We start from the raw sequence: 11,452 nt of genomic DNA, 5'->3' as shown, positions 1-11,452 counted from the left end.
GTCTTTGGTTAAGAATAAATGTTTGTGATCAAATGTGTCTGAATTGGATGAAGGCTTGTTTCACGATGGCCTTAATTAACCAGGTTTATTTGTTGTACTCTCTTCATTAAGATATAAGCTAGGCCGGGCGCGGTGGCTCATGCCTGTAATCCCAGCACTTTGGGAGGCCGAGGTGGGTGGATCACGAGGTCAGGAGTTCAAGACCAGCCTGACCGACATGGTGAAACGCCATCTCTACTAAAAATACAAAAATTAGCCAGGTGTGGTGGTGCATGCCTGTAATTCTAGCTACTAAGGAGGATGAGGCAGTAGAATCTCTTGAACCCAGGAGGCAGAGGTTACAGTGAGCCGAGACTGTGCCATTGCACTCCAGCCTGGGCAACAGAGCAAGACTACATCTCAAAAGCTAAATCATCTGTTTGAAACCCTAGTATTTTTTCAGACATGGAGTGGTATTTGTTCATGTTCTGATGACTCTCATCAACAGCATAAAGCTTTTATTCAGTGCCATTTGTGGGTTTTCCTATGTTGGTAATTGCGCAAAAGAAGTTAAATTCATTTCAAACATTTATTGAGTACATGTGATGCATCAGGTACTATGATAGATCCTGGGGATATGAAGGTGCATTCAACATGGTAAGAGTGTGCTGGTGGCGAATCAGGGAGAGGGATAGTTTGTTTCAGATGGAGGGAACAGCATATGCAGAAAGCACAGAGTGTGGAAAACACATGGGCTGTGTGAGGTCAGATGAATAATCAGTGCAGGTAAAGTTAAAAAGATATGGAGTCTGTTCTTCCAAGCCATTTAACCTAAGATTGTAGATTACATTGAGAAAAATGAATCTTGTGTCTTATAGATTATTTCTCCAAATGACGAAAGAGAAAATGTTAGGTAGTATATACAGATGCTTAGTTAAAACTTGTTCAATGGCATAAAGCATTTTAAAATGAAACAAAACAAAAAATATGTTTCTGATGGAAGTAGGAAGATGGTGCACACAAAAAGTGAAGTATTATGCCAATATACTTAGTAGTGACTAAGAAAAATTGTAGAATTATTATGCAATAATCAAAGGAATGAATTAGTGTAATACCAGGGATCACTGTAACAATGATTGATCTAAAGTTAACACCCGGAGCTGCCAGTGCTAATGAGGTAGCTCCCATCAAGGGTACCTGTGATCAGCATCTTTTATATGCAGAAAAGTGCTAAAACAGCTCCTGCAGGAGCCATGAGGAAAATATCTATTAACAGAATATTAGCACTGGAAAAGGATCACATGACCTAAAGCCATCAGCAACCTTCTGAATACTTCACTTGGGACAGGGTAAGAGACTATCGAACTAGATGTTTTACAGATGAACAAACTGAGGCTACAGAGGTAAAGAGAGTTGCTCAAACACACAACTGGCTAGGAACAGAGCCAGCGCTAATGTCCAGTACAGTGCTTTGCTGTCCCTGGCCAGCCCCTTTGTGTTAAGTAGTTAGATGAATAGATATTTATGACACCATTAAGTGGCACAAGTCATTTAGCTTCAGAACTATAATAATATAAATCCATCTCTTTTACTTTTAGATGTTGAGATCTTTCTACCATATCACACCATCTTTCATATGTAAGCGTTTATTTTCTGACCAAAGTGATATATGATGCAAAAATACCAAATATAAACTGGAATTGCTTTATGCTTCTTTCTGTGAAAGTTAAGTAATATTTTGAGACAATTTACCCAGTAATGTGGATTTCTTTAACTTCTTAGACACCAAAGGGACCTTGTTTATATGTATGACATAAATTGTAATATATAGTTTAATGAAGCTGCTCAGAAGTCCATGAGTTGGAATTGTGCCACTGGCCTGACCTTTGCTGCCTCCACTGACCCCTTGTCTCTATGACTAGACAGTAAGTCACAGGATTTCTGGGAAGGGTGTGTGCATGTAGAGGGCAATTACAATTGTTCAGGCATTTCTTCAGTGTTAACAGTCATATCTAAATTTTGATTTCATAATATAAAATATATGGTGAAATGAAATCTTTATTATACTGCATTACAAAGTTTATGATTATTAGTACAGTGTGGCTGTTTTTCTTGAGGAACATCAGCCCTGTGTCAGGCTGCATCCTAGATCCCATGATGCCTATCTGGCCTATGACATCTATATTTTTCCAGTCTTTCTCTACTATTGGGAGGTTGTAGAAACTTGTCCAGCCCATATGTGCCTCATTTACTGCAATGAGACTGAGCTTTGCCCTTTTTCTAGAAATCTGAAAGTTGAGATCCAGAACCAGAAGTCCTCAGGACAGTTATCAGGAGCAAGAGCCAGGGAGGCAGGAGAGGAGAAAAACAGGAGGAAGAAGAGAAGTGAAGGGTGAGCAGGCCAGTGGAAGTGTCTGAATGGGTGCCGGTGTGAGGGGTGATTGATCGTCTTCACCATTGTGCTTGAGTATGCCTGTTTCATTGAAAGGGCAAGGGGAGGGGCCGAGCAGGCAGTGAGGATGAATGTGGTTACTTAAGGTCCTGAGGATCACAGGTGGGAAAATAATTCAAACCTCTCTAAGTCTCTTCTGGCCTTAGGAATAGTAATTCTCAAACCTAGCTGTGCATCAGAAGTTCTTTGGGATCAGATTCCTAGGAAGATGCATTCTGACTTCATAGGTCTTAGGGTGAGATCAGGAGTGTATGTTTTTTAAAAGCACACTAAAGGATTCTGATACACAGCTGATTTGGGCTATACTCCTCTGGAAATTATTTACAGTACTCACACAATGATTAAATGATTATATTTTAATGTTTAATAAAGACTCTGGAATATTTACAAGATATCACTTTTACTTTACCAAATTCCTTTGCTCCATATAAAGGTCATACAAATAAGAGGCAAGACTTATTATCTGGGGAAAAATCACTTGAAATAAGCATCAGTGGAATCAACATACAGATACAAAATTGAAATATAATCTCGTGCCTCTAGTGCTTAATGGAAATGAGTACCCACCAACTAGACTCTGGGCATGAATAAATAGAAGTATTGACCATCAGTCAGAAGCAATCATTGTAACATTTTATAAAGGATGAGTGATGCTTCTTCAGAAATGCAGTACAAGATATGCCATTTAAAGAAATGCACACATTATTAACCTTTTAATAGTTCAAGTCATTAGAATGTGATGTTGAATATTTTCATGTATCAAGAGAAGATGAATTTGCCACAAGGCAGCTTGCTCCAGCACCAAGAGCCTTGATTTCAATTCAATAAATCTGCGTTCTAGCTGTCATTCAGCTCCTAACTAGCTGGGTATATTTTTGTTTTGCATTGCTATAAAGGAATATTGTGTAGCTTGTGAAGAAAAGGCACTTATTTGGCTTGGAGTTCTGCAAACTGTACAGGAAACATGACACCGGCATCTGCTTGGCTTCTGGTGAGGCCTCAAGAAGCTTTTATCCAGGTCGAAGGTGAAGTGGGAGCAGGTGTGTCACATGGTAAGAGATTAAACAAAGATGTCAGGCTCTTTTAAACAACCATCTTTTGCATAAATGCATAGAGTGAGAACTCATTATTGTGGGGAGGGTACCAAACCATTTCTCAGGGATCCAACTCCATTAGGCCTCACTTCCAACATTGGAGATCACATTTCCATACGAGATTTGGAGGGGAGAAACATCCAAACTACTACACTGGCTGAATTGCACAGTGCTCCTTAGTGACTCAGAAAAAGAGTGGGGCTATATCTCCAAAGTTTCCCAAAATCTAATTTTCTATGTTATTTACCATTGTGATTTAGAATTCTTAGACAGGAATGGGTCAGATTACTGCAGTACTACAGTGGTTGGTTGGCAGAAAATGCATCAGCCCAGTGTGGTTTCTTCTGGTAAAATGCTACAACTGACAAGATCATTTCTGGGTTTGCCATTTATAGTCTTTAAATATCTTTAGTTAAAAAATAACATTTTTTTCCTGGCTCTTTGATCTATTAGGTTGGCACAAAAGTAATTGCAATTTTTTTGTCATTAACTGCAATTACTTTTGCACCAAGCTAGCTTTTTTTTGTTCTAGATCATCTTGCCATTTATTTATTCATTTAACAAATATTTATTGACACATATTATGTTCAAGACACTAGCCTGCTTAATATGAAAAATATTAACCCCAAAGGAATTTAGAGATTAATAGAGATGACAAGAAACAGACAATGCCCAGGAAGCTAGAGACATTGTTATAGAATGATAATTATAAGAATTCAGACTAGGAGAGCTTATTTCTACTATGATTCTGCTTTTTTTCTTTGACGGAGTCTTGCTCTGTTGCTCAGGCTAGAGTGCAGTGGTGTGATCTGGGCTCACTGCTAGCTCTGCCTCCTGGGTTCATGCCATTTTCCTGCCTCAGCCTCCCCAGTAGCTGGGACTACAGGCGCCCACCACCACACCCAGCTCATATTTTTGTATTTTTAGTAGAGACGGGGTTTCACCGTGTTTGCCAAGATGGTCTCGATATACTGACCTCGTGATCCTCCCACCTCGGCCTCCCAAAGTGCTGGGATTACAGGCATGAGCCACCGCACCCAGCCTGATTCTGCTTTATAGAGATGGCATCTGTGTTGCGTACTAAAGTTCAGGAAGGATTTAGAAATGGAAATTTGGTGGGGCACAGCACTTCAGGTAGAGAGAGACGAAAGAACTGTACCATGTTTGGAGAACAGCAAATAATTAAATTTGATGCATGGGACATGAGAAGAGAATCCCTGGGAAATGAGCTGAAAAGATGGGTTGTATGAGTGATGGTGAAGTGCCTCTATGGCTCACAGGTTTGCCTTTTCAGGAAGCAACTTTCTACGGCCAGGCTGTTTTTGGGTTTGTTAATGTCTTATTCCTGCCCATGAGGCACCTTTACCATTAGCTGTGATCACCACATAGTATGTGTGTGTTTACCAGAGCTTATTTTCAGGAGACTTTTGACATGGTATCCTGGCCTTTCATATGTGATACTTGATGTGAAAGGTTAGGTTCACTCTTCCTTCTTTGTTGACTGTTTTCTTTCAGGCCATACTCTGGTTTTACTAATTCTTAGTCTCCTTCCTTCAGTATGTTTCAAGATGGTATGTATGTTGGAAGGAGAAACTGACACTTGAAATAAAAGAGAAAATACAAGTCTCCTGATACTAAGTACTAATGATCCTGGATGTTGAGAGCTTCATGATAGTCTTGCTAACATCCAGCATACTTACAGAACTGTAACTGCAAGAAGAGACTATGCATTTGGAGAGGCTTTACCTTAATAAATCAGATCTAATCATTAATTATATTTTAAAACCAACTTTTGTCATGGTGAGAAGAAAATTTCAAATCATTTCTTTCTGTGTCCAATGTCTCGTGGGCTATTTATTATATTCCTCTGGAAACCATTTTGTTTGCCTATTTTAAATCTATTAATTTTGTCCCATTGGTCATATTTAGGCCCTTCCATAAGATGTACTTGCTGTGTTAATTATTTAACTATCTTCCAACATAAATAATGTGTGGGTTTGATTTCAAGCGCAGATTGCCGTGTCGCATTGTACAACTACAATTGGTGTATCTGGGGATGGCTCTGGGCAGAATTAGAAGTAAGAGAACTTTGTTCTGCATCCTAGACCTACTTTTCTTGTCCCTTCCCTCTCCTGTCAGTGGTCTTGGCTTCCGTCTCTCATGAACAGTTTCTACCTGTTCCTTTCAAAACCTTCCCTTATATGATGCTCCTTTAAATTCATTCACACAATAGTTTAATCAACTGATAACTGAGAGTTATCCTTTAGTATGTGCATTTGCTTTTAATAGCCTATAATACCCTAAGCCAAATGAGTTTTTTTTTTTTTTTTTTTTTTTAATTGGGTATGTTTGAAGTACAGAGGCATTCCTGGCTGATTAAAATGTTTCCTTTTGATTTTTAGATCCCACAGATAAGTGAGAACATGTGATTTTTTATCTTTCTGTGCCTGGCTTATTTTACTTAACATAATGATCTCTAGTTCCATCCATGTTGTTGCAAATAACTGGATCTCATTTTTTTTTATGGCTGAATAGTACTCCTTGTGTATATGTATCACCTTTTCTTTATCCATTAATCTGTTGCTGGACTGTTAAGTGTTTCCAAATCTTAGCTATTGGGAACAGTGCTATACAAAACATAGTGCAGATACCTCTTTGATATGCTGATTTCCTTTCGTTTGGGTATATACCCAGCAGTAGGATTGTTGAATCATATGGTAGCTCAAAGTTGAGCTTTCTGAGAAACCTCCAAACTGTTCTCCATAGTGGTTGTACTAATTTACATTCCAACCAATGGAACTCATGAACATAGAGAGTACAAGGAAGGTTACCAGAGGCTGGGAAGGGTAGTGAGGGAATGGCGGGGGGAAGGGGGGGATGGTTAATTGGTTAAAAAGACAGAAAGAATGAATAAGACCTATTATTGGATAGCACAACAGGATGACTATAGTCAAGAATAACTTAATTGCACATTTTAAAACAAATCAAAGAGTGTAATTGGATTGGTTGTAACACCAAGGATAAATGCTTGAGAAGATAGATACTCTAATTCTCCATGATGTGTTTATTCCATGTTGCATGCATATATCAAAACATCTCATTGTACTTCACAAATATATACAGCTACCATATACCCACAAAAATTAATTTTAAAATGAAAAATGTATTATTTTCCTCTCTTATCCCAATCAAAAGAGCCATTTAAAAAAGTTAAGTATTTGATTAAATATTCTAAAGCTCTTTGTTAGGTATGACCTTAAGTTTAGCAAACATGTCTGATATTTTATACCTACAAGATTCCTCTTTCTAGTTTGGATTTAGAATGTGTTTCATTCCTCAAGTGTTTGGATGTTTCTTTTCTTACATCTAATGAAAATTCTGTATTGCTGTCAAAATTCAAAAAGAACCGTTATCATTTCTCTGCGGTAGTTCAGGAAAATTTAAATTAGATTTGTACTCTTCAAAATCAAAGCCTGTTTAGGCATAAACAAATTACATGCAAATAATGCAGAAAATATCAGGTGTACTTATTACACTTGGATATGACCTTTGGGAAAATAATATAGTGCCTGGTTTTGTTAAAGAAGCAGTGGAGAACTGTGGCTGAATAAAAAGTCATCTATACATGGTAAAAGTATAGTTTCTTTAAGTAATTGCTCATATCAGAATTATATTCCTGTTCTGATATGTAATGAGAAAAAGGTGAAGAAAGTTAGCTCCACAAATGTGCTAAAGACAAAGAGACAAGTGGCATTATTTCATCTGCCTTTAGTTCTAATCTTGTTAAATTAGGGAAGAGAGGAGAATAATCTTTAAAATACCATGTGTGGAATATCATACACAACTGGAATCTAGGTTCCTTCAAACCAACTTAACATTATGATAAACTGGAACTGTTGTCATTGTCATTTATGCCATCATTGTATTTATGGCCAAGGATGCTGCATTTTATTCTGAATTACACATTACCATAAACAAATGACAATAATTTTGATGCCTATAAGAAGTTTTATTTTTTTAATGAAAAAAAGCAGACAAGAAGTTGTCCTGTTTGGCAAGATAGAATTTTCATGAAGACAAAATATGTCATTGTTCATAGAATGTAGTTTGGCAAGTGCTAAGTAAAGGTCTCAGTCTCAAAACAAGACACCCTTTTGACCTCAGTCTATATGTAAAGGCTGTTCATTACCTTCCTACTTAATCCTTTCAGTAGACTTTACAGCATGTAATGCATCAGTGCAGAGGCTCTTGGGATACCATGCATGTAAACTGTGGTGACTGGTGAAGTATTGGGACCATTAGACTAACTTTGGGTTTTAGAGGATTGAGCACTGCCTGAGTGAGCTTTTGGAGGTGAGTGAGGAAAAGGAGCAGGGGGGCTCCAAGAAGGAGGAATGCTAACATGAGAGACAGAGAATCCAAATTTCATCAAATCTTTTAATAATAAGTAGGACTAATTTTAGGCCTAGTATTACTAACTTGTTCCCATTTGATATTTAGCTTGTGAAAAGTCAACATGTAGACATTTGCTTGGGAAAAATGTTATATTAAAACATCATTTTACCTCATTTTCTAATCATAGAAACATGGTTCTTTTCCTGTAACATTTATGTCTTTGGACATTTTTGTCCCTGAAAGTGCATGGGTACAAAATCAGAAAGAAATGAGTTTAAATACTGCCTTTGCCACATAGGAGCAAAGTGATTTTGGGCAAGTTAAATAACCACACTGATCATAATTTTCTCATTTGAGAAATAGAGATAATAACCTTGATGAGATTTTTATAGAGCAATGTGATATCTGTACATCACCTCATTGAGTGCTGGTACATGGTAAATGTTCAAGGTTAGCTAGTATCATTATCATTGATACTGCTATCTCTCTTTTGAGACATTCTGAAAAATTATTTCTTCCTAGAAATAAGTGTTTTGGTCAGACTTAACAAAAATAACTGTTATTTCATTTTAATATATTTGAAAATCAGGGCTATCGGGCTCTGTTGTTTTTTCCCAAGTGGTACGAATTCATGCATAGTTGATTTGATTTTAAATAAGTGAGGTAAGAGAATCTTAGTCAAACCTTTTTATGTCACGAAATGTAGATTCCTTATGTGAAAATTGTTATGGTTCTTTGTATAAATGTAATCATTATGAAATGTACATTATTACTTGCTTCTCCATGGCATCTTGGACAGGAGCTTTTGCTTACTTTCCAGAGGTCTGTGTGTATAAGGGTGTCTTCAAAATGCACAGAAGACTGAGCAAAAGGATGCTCTAGGAGCTGATGTTCTTGATGCAGGTAAGACTGATTATTCAGAAACTTGATAAGCAGAAATATAAACTTTTAAATAACACTAATATAAGTCATGGAACTGATTCATTATAAATTCATTTACATATCTTGTAGCTAATTCAACATTTTAAATGTTATTTTCTATTATTTAATGTCCTATAGTATATATCTGGGTAAATGTGGTTCTCATTTTTTTTTCCATTACTGTAATATATTAGGTTGCTGCTTCTGTCCTTGTTTTGCGTATCTTCCTTGCTTTAGGCCAAACCAATCATTAGATTGTGTCTGCTTGCCAGCAGAATTGGGAAGTACAGTTAAAGAAGCAAAGGATTACAGGTCATTGATCTGTTGCATGACAGGCAAAGATATGATAGAAAGTAAGTAATGTTTTAGCTTAGTGTGTCGTATTCAAATTAGACACATGCATTTATCTTCTTTTCACTTACAAGGCTTTGGCATTCATCAGACAGTCCTGTGCTGGAAAGGGGAATTGTGAGTCCTGCTCTTATTCATCTCATCATCTCCTAGTCTTATTGAGAAACCTTATTTGACATTGCAGATACTTTTTCCTTGTATGACACAGTTAATAATTAGGATTCAATTTATCAGAAAGTAATTGGTAAATTTGCAGAACTGGATTATAGCTTTCAGGCACATCCTTCTAAAGATGCTCTTGGATACTGTATTGTTACATTTTGAAATTGACATCTGTTAATGTTTCTAGGTACCTTCCTTTTCCATGGTCTTTGTTTTTGATCTCTTCTGGTGCTGTCCTTAATTATTACAGCACCAAATTCATAGTGGTCTGTTTTTCAAAAAATGTTTGTTGACTGAGCGTTTGTTCATATGTCTCTGGAATTTTTTAAAGCATGTATTGTACCCTTCATTATCTAATCTATAGAATGAGAGTATATAGGACGACTAACTTGATATAGGAGGATAACCCATAGTTTTCAGAGTCAAGGGCACTCATCTCTGAATCTCATTCTATTCTGTACTAGCTGGAAAAAATAATGTAGCTTCGCTGAGCCTAGTCTTTTACACAAGTAAAGTAGGTGTGCTTTCTATTACATGCTACATTCTATGTAGATGAAGTGGGAAAAAAAGGTTTCTATCAGTCAGTTTACTGGCAGGAAACATAGGGCACATTCAAATGGGAAATTGAGGGAAGCAACCCTTTATACAAGTATGGGCAAGGTTAAAGGGGGCCTACAAGGTAATATGAAGTATTGTGGGCCAGCAACCGTGAGGGATTCTCACTATGCATAGGCCAGAAGGAGTGAGGGGAGTGAAGTTTCCAGAACCCAGAAATAGTGCTAGGGTATAGGAGAGTGCCTTCTGGAAGTGTGGCCTTTGGCAGAAGAATGAAACTGAACCGTAGCCTGGTAGGGCATGAGAACAGAAAGTAAATACACTGACTTTACTTGATTCCCACTCTCCCATTTTTTGCTGGGGCTTCTGATTGGCCATACTCAGCCAGAAGGGAATCCACTAATGCAATTTATAGAAATCAGCCTCTAGGGAACAGAGAATGGTGGAACAGAGAGGAAAATACACATATTTAGCTGTCTATGGATCTGTCATGGACTTAGTGACTGCTACCTAGCGTATAGGGTGGCCATATAATTTATTGTCCAAATTGCAACACTTTCGAGAACAAAAGGAGACATCACTATTAATAACTGCACTGGGACAACGGGCATAAAGCGGAGCTGAGTCAGGCAAATTAGGGCTTACTGTTACCTTACTAAGAGCATAATAAGCCTAGGTGAATATGAATTGCCTTTCCTTTTTTAACCACTTTTCTCAGATTCTTTCTTTTCTTATAATAGTGTAATGCGAGTATTTTGAGAAAGAAGATTGGATTATTTTAATAAAGCAATCTAGACTCATACCCCTGTGGCAGGCTTTCCAAAGTCATAATTATTACTGAGTCCCTTGCTAACATCTGCCAGAAGAGTGCAAAGGATTTAGGTTATTCGTTAAACTTAAGTCCTGATTATCTTGTTTAGTAGTCTCCCTTTGCTTAGAAACCTCTTTTGAGCACTGAAGACAGTAGAAGCAGCAGAAAGTCTATTAGTAAATGGGATATACATGCTTTGCATGAACAAATTTGGTGAGCTATTTATTTTCCTATAGCCGTGGTCTTTCTATTTCTATCTTAAGCCCAATTATTTCACATGTAGGTTGCTACGTTTTTAAAGATATCTGTGATTAGTATTTTTAGTTTGTGTTAATATTGGTGATTGACCAGGAGTGGTTTTTAATGTCTTATTTCAAGCAAGAAATAAGAATACTAATAAATACAGGGAATTAATGATATCAACAAACAGTTCAGCATAGATAACTTGTAAGTTCAAAGACAAAAACAATTTTATTTAAGTAAAGAAATGTCAATAGGATTAAATGGAATAAAGTGCATTTGGAACAAAGGAAACTGTATGGAAATTGTGGTTTACCTTGTATATATGTCTTCAGTGTGATTTTTTTGACAGCATACTTGAGAAATAAATAATCCTGGTGATGTCTGCTTATCAGTGTTCCATTTTCATATTGACGCATTTACTGCCCTGTTTGTGACATCCCTTCCAACATCAATAACCTGCTGCTTCCCTTTCCTGGCCCACTGACTTTC

The 11,452-nt window shown here is 37.1% G+C and overlaps 1 protein-coding gene across 1 annotated transcript in view; it reads left to right on the top strand.

The window, feature by feature from the left end:
- Positions 1-8,764: 8,764 nt before the first annotated feature.
- NXPH1 (neurexophilin 1) overlaps positions 8,765-11,452 on the top strand; it is a 58,267-nt gene continuing 55,579 nt past the window's right edge. The window contains exon 1 of the mRNA XM_017848578.1: positions 8,765-8,823. Coding sequence (XP_017704067.1) covers positions 8,809-8,823 — 15 coding nt within the window. The 5' untranslated portion in view covers positions 8,765-8,808. The remainder of the gene's footprint in view (positions 8,824-11,452) is intronic.

The sequence above is a fragment of the Rhinopithecus bieti genome, unplaced genomic scaffold (assembly GCF_001698545.2).
Source record: "Rhinopithecus bieti isolate Rb0 unplaced genomic scaffold, ASM169854v2 scaffold_30888, whole genome shotgun sequence".
NCBI lineage: Eukaryota > Metazoa > Chordata > Mammalia > Primates > Cercopithecidae > Rhinopithecus > Rhinopithecus bieti.
The sequence above is the reverse complement of the archived record's forward strand: the minus strand, read 5'-3'. Positions and strand labels throughout refer to the sequence as shown.